Below are 12,699 nucleotides of genomic sequence, written 5' to 3'. Positions count from 1 at the left end.
TGGTTTTTGACCGCACCGCTTACGTGAAGAGAATTCTCTGGATTCTATGAATCTTTTGACGATATAATGGACCATAGATGATGAAAGCCCTAAATTCCTTGTCATTGTACGTTGAGAGGTTGTGAACCTCGCCCCCCCATCTTTGGTTGTGAACAACTGAGCCTTTCAGGGATGCTCCTTTTTCGGGCTGGCACTATCCAATCTTTATAGAATCTGTTATCCTATCAATATTTTGTCGAGTACTCAAGTAATCACCACAATGTTTTTCACTGGTCCAACAGTGCGTCCGTTCGTAACAAAAGTCTGTGACGGGTCCAGGTATCGTAAATTGGTTCCGGGTGGCGCAAATATGCTTTTATTAAAACAAATTTTATTGCCTCGAGGCCTGTTCACCTGTGGGATGTTCCAAACAGGTGTTTGATGAGCAGTTCTCAACTTTCTCAGTCTTTTTTGCCACCTGTCCCAGCTTTTTTGGAACGTGTTCCAGCCATAAAATTCTAAGTTAATGATTATTTGCTAAAAAAAAGTTGATCAGTTTGAACATTAAATATCATTGTAGTGTATTCAATTAAATATAGGTCGAACATGATTTGCAAATCATTGTATTTATGTTTAACACAACGTCCCAACTTCATTGGAATTGAGGCTGTAAGTTACAATATAAAACGTCTATCATATGATATAATCCTCTGTCGTTTATATCGTTAGATTAACCTTGCCGCTAATGAGAGAATCTTGTAATTTATTTTCCTCTGCTAAGTAAAATTTTTACTGGATATATAGGCATACTTGAATTTTAGTTGAAGCACTGTGATGTATATAAAAGTTTGTCCATATGATTACTGATTTCCTACAATCGAGTGCAAGTCTACTATGCCTCCATCGTCCCAAAAGTAATGGCCACCATACACTCACTGGCTACATTTGGTACACATACATAATTGTACAAAGGCAGTTGAAATCAGAACAAAATATTACATCTCTGTACACCTAATAGTGTCAGTTTTAGGACTTTGACATGTATAAGAGCATCAAAATTGAAGAAATATTTCATGTGCATCAGATTTCTCCATATCAATGTTTTTGTCACAGCATTTGTAGTACAAACTGACTTTAATTTTGCAGATCATCCACTTTCTGAGAACCAGAGCACACCCTATCATGCTGAAACAGGTAGTGATTTGGTCGTTATAAAGTAAAAAAAAAAAAAGCTCTCCATGTATCAACTGCCTAGAGTGTCTTCACCTGACATCTCTGTGCTTCAGACACCAGTGCTTCCTCCAAGTATAACAGATCAGATACGACTTTGGGAGCTGGAAAGAGATAGACTGCAATTCACGGAGGGTGAGCGGATTTAGTAATCTCGGCATGCGTGCCTGTGTGTGTGCGCACATGCATCAGGGGAATTTATGGTCTTGCAGTCAGTGATGTCAATGCCAGCTACAAAGTAGACAAGGGCTTAGATTTTACTGAAACCTTCAAAAATTGTTCAGAGACTTTTATTCAGTTCAACTGCTAAACCTATATGTTCTTTATTAGCACTAGCCTCAAAGTGTGGTGTCAGTTTAAATGTCTGTCTGTTTGAAGTTGATGATTAATGGTAACTTCTGAGATTTTTTTAAAATGAGAGCCTGAACATCAAATAAAATAAGAATTAATCATATATGGGAGTCCACACACACCTCCCACCATTTCAATTTTTAAGTGCCCAGAAACCGACAGCACATCCATTGAGCCATACAGAAACATTATTTGCTTTATTCACTTAAATGACTGAATAAAGACATATTGTTTGTGTCTGTGCGAGAGAGAGAGAGAGAGAGAGAGAGAGTTGATGGTAATAGAAACATCTGCAACTTACCAAAAAGTGTTTTCTCAAGTGAGAAGTGGGCTGAAATATTCCATGTTTGGGCAGACACGGGACTAAAAGCGATTTTTATTTCGGAATCTGTAAACACTTGGCTGTCCCCCCCCCCCGCCCCTCACACAAAATGAGTCGTTTTGATTGGGCCATGAAGTGTGCGGTCATGTGAATGCCTTGTGCCGTCTGATTGGTGAATTGAAGTCAAATGACACTATGTTCACCTTGGATTGGTGCAACAGCGTCCTATGCAGAAGTTGAAGATGAATTCTAAAAATCGCGCATGCAATAATGGATAAAAAGTAGCGAGTGGCATGTCGATTATTGTAACGGAGTAAAAGTAGCGATTCTTCTTAAATGCTCGAGTAAAAAGTATGATGTATTCAGACTACTCTGACAAGTACAATCTATCCAAAATGTTACTTGAGTAAATGTAGCGCATTACTACACACATCTGGTCCCTACTCAGCTCGCCGTGGCTCCAATCACAATAAATGTATTTTCACTGGGAAAAGAATGTACTATGAGATACACGTGGATAAAATTGTTGGGACTCTTCAGTTAAGTAATGAAAACCCGCAGTGGTCACAGAAATAACTTGAATCTGTCAAAAGTAATTAAAAAAAATACAAATTCAATGAAAATTAACCAATGGAAAATCAGACCTTGCTTTTGACTTGTCGTTCAACAAAATTATTGAAAGAAACAAACTCATGCAACAGGCCTTCGCAAAAATTATGGTACCACTTTCCTCTCAAATTAATCTCCTTCACATCCTGAGAAATAAATACAGGCTACTCACGTTCTCCTCCATTGTTGTAATTTGTCTGATTTTGACCAAATATATATATCTTTTTTGAGCTGCTATTTTTAAGGCGGAAAACCAACCGCCCCGATCCGAGGCAAGTAGAAACAAAGTTGAGTTGAGTCACAAAGCAGCAATAGAAAACAATCATGATGATGCTGACATACAGCACATACCACGTTTACATGATATCTGAACTGCCGTGATATTCTGTGATTACTATTACCCAGTGTTCTGTCCTCAATTAATGTTTCTTTTGTTTGCATTTCAGCTTGGCAAAAAATATTTTAGCCTTCACATGCTCTTTGTAGTTTATAGTTAATAAAGCTGTAACTTTTTATCTCCTTGTCCCTTTCAGGAGTGCTCTACAACCAGTTTCTCTCCCAGGCTGACTTTGAGGTGCTGCGAGACAGAGCTCAGGTTGGATTTATTCTTAGTATTTCTTAAGTGGATGCTCTATCAGTGTTTATTTTAGTATAATGAATACTGGTTATTTTAGTTCATCCACCATCTTCTGTTGACATGTGCGTAGCCAATTACTGAGCAAGGAACTGCATATGGTATCTTAAACTAAGTCGAAATGGACTCCGCACACCTCACTTAAAGGCATTATAACCGTATGATATCAGCCCCCTAATTTGCAAAAGAGAATCATGCTAATGGAAAGTTTATAATGAAATATGCCTATTATATTGCTATTTCTTTATAAACAATGTATGTGTATATAATATCAAATATAATGGTTATTTTATATTGTGCTGAGAGTGAGAATCATGATTTAATTAGGATATGATTACTGATTTCCTACAATCCATATTTTCATGATGAAAATAAATCACAGATTTATCTTTTATTAAAACAAAATAGAGGAAAAGTCTAAACATTTGCAAACAATGTCTTACCATTGCAAAAAGCCAACATTGGTGTTTCAATTGTGTGCATTGAAATGATTGGCAAAAAAAACAACTCTTTTTGTAGAAGTGACTTTCAGCTTTCCCCCGTTTGTATTCTATCTTATAGTGATTCATATTTCAATTAGGATCTATCAGAGTTTTATTAAACACAAATCAATTCATACATCATACGACCATCAGAAATATGAGACACATGAGTTGTGTTGCCTGGTAGTAGTACCATGTCAAGTTAGTGCATTTTGAACCCCCTCAAACAAATGGTAGCTAGAATAAGGATAAGCCTTGGCTTCCTGTTATTCCATATACAGTAAATCTGAATCTTGTTTCAGTTTGGAGAATAAAGGAGTAGGTGGCAAAGGGATACTTTGAAAAAGAGAAATCACCTTTGGCAGCGTGGTCATTTTTCATGTTTTAACTTTCCCAATTACATAAGTTGGTAATTAGATCCACCTGATTGACTCATTAACGTCCTTTATTTGAGGAGGGTAAATACCATCAACAACCTGTTTCGCGTCTGGGCACAATTTGAGTTCATAAATATTCAAATCTTTCTACTACATTAAATACATACTAATAGAGGCGGGCGGGCGGGGGAGCTGGAGGGGTTCGTCCGAAATATAAAAAGAAGCTTAAATTTTTTTCACATTTCACCCTAACGTACCACGCCAATGTGCTTGGCCATCGTGACATTGTTGATATACAACACTCATCATTGACGAGTCGCTTTGATGAGCCGCGAGCAATTAGTGTGCTTCCTAGTTCCAAATCTGTTGCCAAAGGCGAACGGCTTGACGGAAAAAAAAAAAAAAATGTAACTGTACCAAAAATAGCATGTTCCCAAGACTTGTTTCGTATTCCTCAGAGCCATGCCGCTCTCTTGCTCGATCCTCAACAGACAATAGATAGAACCATAATCACATGGCCACTACGTCAATGCCTCACATTAAACATGACTGCCACGTAGGCACGGGAGGCACCTCTTTTGAAATTGGATCGAGTCATATTGTATATCTTTGACCCAGAAATACCATTCTTTGTCTGACTTCCGCCAGAAAACAGCAGCAGCCAATTCTGGACCTGACAGACTTTGTCAACAGCATTTTAAGTGACAAATGAAACTGGTTTTGGACACATTGTTCAGTCCAGACGTTATGTTTTATCGAAGTTCCACTTTTATATATTTAGGGATGTTGAAATATTTCAATTGGACAAGATTTCTGCTGTTGAATTTTTATACTTAAGTGAACCCATTTAATAAATGAGTTACCACATCCCTAAACCTTCGACCAGTTTGAGGAGATTCTGCCCCATGAAGACCTTTTCAGCATCTAAAGACAAAATTGCTAAGTCTTTATTATAATAAATTATATTAAATGTATTCCTAAATTATGAAATCCTTTAATGGCAATTATTAATTACAGGTATCATTTTTACAATATTGCCAAAGGTTTATTCAAAATCTTGATCAGAGCTCATAGTCCAACAGCTGTAGTATTAACCTGTAAGTGACATGTATTTCAACCTGAAGCAGCCTCAGAAGTATATATCAAACTAGTTGCCCTTCACATTAATCAGTACCCAAGAAGTAGCACCTTTCAAAAAGCTGAGTACAACATCACTCCCTCTCGTCTGATGACCTTCTTTCTTTAGCTATGCCTTTAGTTTCCTGTCTTATTGAGGCCCTTCGTTCTTATCAGACTTTGTTTGCATTAAATAGCTTTAGAAAATGATCCTACGATCCCCTCCACTCTCCTTGACCTTCCCAACTCAGTGCACCTCGATTGCTAAACGTATCATCATCTGCTAATACATAGGTGCCACTCTGCATCCCGGTGTGTGTGACTGCTACATCGCTGACCAAAGTTTTACACACAGTGTTGCTGTCACAGTGTTGGTCACGCCAGCTCTGTCCCTCAGCTTTGGGTTTTCCATACTGCTTGTCACATGTTGTGACACATTAAACAATTGGAAGACTGGCAGGGTACATTGTGATCATCCTCACCTATGCATTTTTTAATCATTGATTTTATTTTTTATTCACTTCCCTCCAATTATCTGGGGTTGGGTTGTGGGTATGGCCAAGACCAAAGAGCTGTCAAAGGACACCAAAAACAAAATTGTAGACCTGCAGCAGGCTGAGAAGACTGAGTCTGCAATAGGTAAGAAGCTTGGTGTGAAGAAATCTCCTGTGGGAGCAATTATTAGAAAATGGAAGACATACAAGACCACTGATAATCTCCCTCGACCTGGGGCTCCAGGCAAGATCTCACCCCGTGGGGTCAAAATGATCACAAGAATCCCAGAACCACACAGGGGGGCCTAGTGAATGACCTGCAGCGAGCTGGGACTAAAGTAACAAAGGCTACCATCAGTAACACACTATGCTGCCAAGGACTCAAATCCTGCAGTGCCAGACGTGTCCCCCTGCTTAAGCCAGTACATGTCCAGGCCCATCTGACGTTTGCTAGAGACCATTTGGATGAGCCAGAAGAGGACTGGGAGAATGTCATTTGGTCAGATGAAACCAAAATAGAACTTTTTGGTAAAAACTCAACTTGTCGTGTTTGGAGGAGAAAGAATGCTGAGTAGCATCCAAAGAACACCATACCTACTGTGAAGCATTGAGGTGGAAACATCATGCTTTGGGGCTGTGTTTCTGCAAAGAGACCAGGACGACTGATCCCTGTAAAGGAAAGAATGAATGGGGCCATGTATCGTGAGATTTTGAGTGAAAACCACCTTCCATCAGCAAGGGCATTGAAGATGAAATGTGGTGGCTGGGTCTTTCAACATGACAATAACAAGCATTTCAAGTCCCTGGAGTGGCCTAGCCAGTCTCCAGATTTCAACCCCATAGAAAATCTTTGGAGGGAGTTGAAAGTCTGTGTTGCCTAGCGACAGCCCCAAAACATCACTGCTCGAGAGGAGATCTCGACCTTGTGAAGACTTACAGAAAACGTTTGACCTCTGTCATTGCCAACAAAGGGTATCTAACAAAGTATTGAGATTAACTTTTGTTAATGACCAAATGCTTATTTTTCACCATAATTTGCTCATAAATTCTTTAAAAATCAGACGATGTGATTTTCTGGATTGTTTTATCCATCCATCCATTTTCTGAGCCGCTTCTCCTCACTAGGGTCGAGGGCCTGCTGGAGCCTATCCCAGCTATCATCGGGCAGGAGGCGGGGTACACCCTGAACTGGTTGCCGGCCAACCGCAGGGCACATACAAACAAACAACCATTCGCACTCACAGTCACGCCTACGGGCAATTTAGAGTCTCCAATTAATGCATGTTTTTGGGATGTGGGAGGAAACCGGAGTGCCCGGAAAAAACCCACACAGGCAGAGGGAGAACATGCAAACTCCACACAGGCGGGGCCGGGGATTAAACCCCTCTCCTCAGAACTGTGAGGCTGACGCTCTAACCAGTCGCCCACCGTGCTGCCGGATTGTTTTCTTTTTTTATTTATTTATTTATTTTTCCTTCTCATTTTGTCACTCCTAGGTGAGGTATACCTATGATGAAAATTACAGGCCTCTCTCATCTTTTTAAGTGGGAGAACTTGCACTATTGATGGCTGACTAAATACTTTTTTGCCCCACTGTAACAAACACGTGTGCTCTCACAAGTGGGTCTTCTACACAGAGGCAACCAATCAGAGGAAAGAGGGCGGTCTTAGCCAAAAATGGACAAAGCGGATCCAAATTGGGTCAAACAATAGTAGTAGTTGTCAGAGGGGCCTTTTCTGAACACTCGTATGACAAAACTAAGGTGTTTTTTGAATTGAAAGTTATACTTTTATACTAAGTCCATGTTATAGAGTCACTCTATGTAGGTCTAAATAGCCAAAATGCGGGACCTTTAACTTTCTGGCCTTTTAGGTTCTTTGAGACTGAATCATGGCTACCTCCAATTATTAAATTACCCAAATCACTTCGACAAGTGCACTAAAACGTCTTTTATACTGTTTGTCAATGCATTAACAAAAACACACACACATTTAAAGTATCAGACCATCTTAATGGGCAAGCAGACAAAGCACCAAAAATAGGTTTCAGAATGCTTAATTAAATTATATATTTACAGAGTACACCAAAAGATTTGTTACAAAACATTGTATGTTGCTTTAGAATCTATATTTTCATACTATACGCTATTACATAACACTCCCACAAATGTGCACATACAAAATTTTTATTTTTCTTACGTTCATGCATACACACTAATGAAGGCAAAGCTATTGTTTTTATTTAAAAGAATCAGATTTTCAAAGAATTTAACGACAGGTAAGTCTCGTTATCAAATATTGATCTGTGATCTGAGAAATTGACAAAAGGCTTACTTTTAATAGGGGGTTCACTTTTTTTCCTTAAGTACTGTACATTCAGTTTAGTTTGTCAGTTAATAAAAAGAAACAACTTCATATTGCTCTATTAATTAGCCATTAACCCTGCAACAGTCCAAAGCAAAATAAAGCATTTTTTACAGCAATCTTTCAGCTGTGAACCAGTATGCATATAAATTCTGTTGAAATCAAAAACAAGAAAATCCTGGTATTGGCATGTCAAAGATGGTATCCCACTTATTACCAGTCCCTACAGTGTTTCCCACAGAACTGGAATCTACAACCCCAATTCCAATGAAGTTGGGATGTTGTGTTAAACATAAATAAAAACAGAATACAATGATTTGCAAATCATGTTCAACCTGTATTTAATTGAATACACTGCAAAGACAAGATATTTAATGTTCAAACTGATAAACTTTATTGTTTTTAGCAAATAATCATTAACTTAGAATTTTAAACGTTTGGGAACTGAGGACACTAATTGTTGAAGCTTTGTAGGTGGAATTCTTTCCCATTCTTGCTTGATGTACAGCTTCAGCTGTTCAACAGTCTGGGGTCTCCGTTGTCATATTTTACGCTTCATAATGCGCCACACATTTTCAATGGGGGACAGGTCTGGACTGCAGGCAGGCCAGTCTAGTACCCGTACCCATACCATCACAGATGCTGGCTTTTGAACTTTGCGTCCATAACAGTCTGGATGGTTCTTTTCCTCTTTGGCCCGAAGGACACGATGTCCACAATTTCCAAAAACAATTTTAAATGTGGACTCGTCGGACCACAGAACACATTTCCACTTTGCATTAGTCCATCTTAGCGAGCTCGGGCCCAGAGAAGCCGGCGGTGTTTCTGGGTGTTGTTGATAAATGGCTTTTGCTTTGCATAGTAGAGTTTCAAGTTGCACTTACAGATGTAGCGCCAAACTGTATTTACTGACATTGGTTTTCTGAATTGTTCCTGAGCCCATGTGGTGATATCCTTTTCACATTGATGTCGATTTTTGATGCAGTGCCGCCTGAGCGATCGACGGTCACGGGCATTCAATGTTTGTTTTCGGCCTTGCCGCTTACATGCAGTGATTTCTCCAGATTCTCTGAACCTTTTGATGATATTATGGACCGTAGATGATGAAATCCCAAAATTCCTTGCAGTTGTACATTGAGAAAATTTGTCCTTAAACTGTTGGACTATTTTCTCACGCACTTTTTCACAAAGAGGTGAACCTCGCCCCGTCTTAGCTGAATGACTAAGCAATTCAGGGAAGCTCCTTTTATACCCAATCAATGCACCCACCTGTTCCCAATTAGCCTGTTCACCTGCAGGGATGTTTCAAACAGGTATTTGATGAGCATTCCTCAACTTTGTCTTTTTTGCCACCTGTCCCAGCTTTTTTGGAACGTGTTGCAGCCATAAAATTCCAAGTTAATGATTATTTGCTAAAAACAAAGTTTATCAGTTTGAACATTAAATATCTTGTCTTTGTAGTGTATTCAATTCAATATAGATTGAACATGATTTGCAAATCATTGTATTCTGTTTTTATTTGTTTAACACAACATCCCAACTTCATTGGAATTGGGGTTGTAGTTGTGGTGGTGGGTATCCGGCGGCTAGCCGTGGGCTTTGGGGGGTTAAAATCAGACCGTTACAGGGCTCTACACTAACTTTTGCAGTGATAGCACTGTAGTCTTATGTAATTGGCAGACTGTAGCTTTGTAGTCTCTCCAGCATGTCTTGGCTTGTCCCCTGGGCTCCTCCCAGTGGGGCAGAATTTGTCGTTATTATTTCTGTCATGACCCACAGCTTGTGACCATAAGTGAGGGAGGGACAATAGATCCACTGGTTAATTGAGAGCCTCGCTTATCAGATCAGTTCCTTCTTCACCATGACAGACCTATACAAAGTCTGCATCACTCTGACTGCTGCACCAATTTGCCTTTCGAGCTCCTGCTCCATTCTTCCCTCACTCGTAAATAAGACCTCAAGATAAAGAGCCGATTCTCATCCCAACCGCTTCATACTCTGCAGCAAACCTCTCCAGCTAGAATTGAAGATTGCAGCTTGATTAAGCCAATACAACCACATCATCTGCAAAAAGCAGAGATGTAATACTGAGACCACCAAACCGGACCCCTTCACTGCCTCAGCTGCGCCACACATTTCTTTCCATAAAGGTTGTAAACAGAATATGTGACAAAGAGAAGAGCTTGGCAGAGATCAACCCTCACTGGAAATAAATCTGACTTACTGCTGGACTTGTAGACCAACCTTTGACACTGGTCGTGTCAAAGGGACCAAACAGCCTAGAGCAGGGGGTCCTGTACTCCATACTGCCAGAGCACCCTTCACAGGACTCCCCGAGGGACACGGTTGGCACAGCCTTCTCCAAGTTCACAATGCACATGACTTGGTAGGGTTAACTCCCATGCAGCCTCCAGGACCCTGTTGAGGGTCTCGAGCTTTTCTGTTGTTCCACGGCCCGGATGAAAACCACACTGCTCCTCCTGAATCTGAGATTTGACTTTCTGACGGACGCTTCTCTCCAGAACTCCTTAATAGACCTTACTAAGGAGGCTAAAGAGTGTGATTCCGCCTGTTGTTGTACAGTGTCAAGAGTGGAAGAGAGTCTAACCTCTCTCAAGAGGACTGGTACCAGAGCCCAAGGTGCGTGTCGAGGCAAGCCCGACGATATCTAATCGGACTTCTCGACCTCACACACCAGCTCAGGGTCCTTCCCTGTCAGAGAGGTGACAATCCACCTCCCGAAAGCCAGCATCTGTTGCCAAGGATCGGACTGCCAATGTCCCCTTCTGTGGACACCACACCACTCCACTCGCGCCGCATCCAACCCCCTTGGCTCTTCCCACAGGTGGTGAGCCCATGGGAAGGTCTCCCTTCCCATGTTACCTCTTAAGGCTGTGCCTGGCCGAGCCCCAAGGGCGCAGGCCTGGTCACAAGGCTCTCACCAGAAAACCCCACCTCCAGGCTTGGCTCCAGAGGGAAGCCCTAGTGACCCCTGTCCGTGTGAGTGAACATTTTTTTCCAAAGATATTGTACAAGGGAATTTTGAGCCTTCCTTTGTCTAGGACCTGTCTGCCCTGGGTGACTCTGCTGCCAGAAGCATAAATGCCCAGAAAACTTTGTTCCTAAGGATCATTGGGACACACAAAACCCCAACCCCATGATAATGTGACGGCCCAGGGAGGATATTCCTGGAAGCCAATTTTTTTTGGTTTATTATTATATTATTGTTTATTCTAATACGTTCAACTGGTATTTCTTTCATGTTTTCTTTGGCAAAGGTCAAATCTAATATGAAAATATATTTGTTTCTTTTTTTTTGACAATTTGAAACTGTTCCTAGGTGTTAATAACATGTAGGTGACATGCTTTTGTCAAAATACCGCAAGTATCGAGAATTATATCGCAGTCCTGTCTCATGCAGCCCGTTGTTGGGTACGCCGACTATGGCTTTCGTTACCGTGATGACTAGGGGCGGGGCTAGGTAATGGGTGCTTGTGCTCATTTGTGTTTCCAATTTACCTCTGAGTGTATTTTTCATAATAATGACTTGCAACCAAATTTTATTTGTGACTTTTGAGCCTCCAAGACTCCCCTCCCTCCCAGCTGCAGTCAGAGCATGAAATGTTCCCGCCTCTGCGTCCAGACTGCAAGTGAATCAAGCTTGTGCGCCGCTGTCACTGTCAGGCAGAGAGTAAAAGCATAAAAAAAAAGCTTTGTACAGTATTTTCACTCATGGAGGCAGGACCTCATCATCAAGCGGCTTAATGACACTTGTCAATTAGTGTGCAGATATGTGCATATGGCACATGCAGTGGACACATCGCCAAACACAAATACTACATATTGTGATTTTGCAATTCAACAAAATTCTGAACACCTTTCTTACAGACACGTTTGTGGATTTATGCAGCTCCTAAGATTCACTTGGTTGCTTAATCTGTCTGCAAGAAACCCAGCTATTTGTATACAAGAAATTAAAACATCCAATATTACATTTGTCCTCTTGAAATATAAAATGGCTTTCAACAGGGCAGTGCTGCCTCCTCCTATCCACTCAGAGAAGTTCCTGTTTTGTATCTCTCTATAGAATTCAATGTAAGTGATGTGCTAAATAGTGTCCATGTTCTAACAGTGTTTGTTTTGCTGCAGGGTCTGGATTGTCTGGTGTGGCAAGATGTGGCTCACAGGGTGATGGTGGTGACACCACACGGGCACAGTGAGGTCAAGAGGTTCTGGAAACAACAGAAGTCCCACACATAACCAGGAGAATAGGAAACAGGAAGGATGCCATCCCACAATATCTTCTGACATACTTTTAACTGTCACTATTAATTCTGTAGCGCAGTCGTTCTTAACCGTTGTTACCTTGGAACCTGCATATTCCTATTGTCCCCAAATCACGACCAATTTTTATGTTAAGAACAGTAATAAAAATGTATAGTAAAATAAAATAAACCTTTGCAAACATTTATATCATATTTGTAAATAATGCTATGCATACATGTTCATAGTGCCTTTCAGAACACATTAACAGAGTAGGAACATAGCTGTATATTCAAAAATGAATATGGTAAAATGAAATATCAAAATTGCAGAAAATACGGCCCAAAAAATTTCACTTATATCTCTGTACTAACAGTGCCATAGTTTGTCTTTTTCTGAATATCTGACGGATGCAGGCAAGTTCAAGTTTGAACAATACAAATTGTTATGCTATTAAAAACACAAATGGCATTTATTA

The 12,699-nt window shown here is 40.4% G+C and overlaps 1 protein-coding gene across 5 annotated transcripts in view; it reads left to right on the top strand.

Annotated features, from left to right (window-relative positions):
• gtf2h4 (general transcription factor IIH, polypeptide 4) overlaps nt 1–12,699 on the top strand; it is a 33,713-nt gene extending 21,014 nt beyond the window's left edge. For 4 of the 5 annotated variants that reach the window (XM_061760004.1, XM_061760002.1, XM_061760001.1 and 1 more), the window contains 4 exons: nt 1,126–1,173; nt 1,266–1,344; nt 3,025–3,086; nt 12,108–12,699. In XM_061760004.1, the coding sequence (XP_061615988.1) occupies nt 1,126–1,173; nt 1,266–1,344; nt 3,025–3,086; nt 12,108–12,218 (300 nt within the window). In that variant the 3' untranslated portion in view covers nt 12,219–12,699. The remainder of the gene's footprint in view (nt 1–1,125; nt 1,174–1,265; nt 1,345–3,024; nt 3,087–12,107) is intronic. The other variant, XM_061760003.1, reaches the window with a different exon arrangement.

The sequence above is a fragment of the Phyllopteryx taeniolatus genome, chromosome 21 (assembly GCF_024500385.1).
Source record: "Phyllopteryx taeniolatus isolate TA_2022b chromosome 21, UOR_Ptae_1.2, whole genome shotgun sequence".
In the NCBI taxonomy this organism is placed as follows: domain Eukaryota; kingdom Metazoa; phylum Chordata; class Actinopteri; order Syngnathiformes; family Syngnathidae; genus Phyllopteryx; species Phyllopteryx taeniolatus.
Note: the sequence above shows the minus strand (reverse complement) of the source record. Positions and strands in the feature narration are given on the sequence as shown.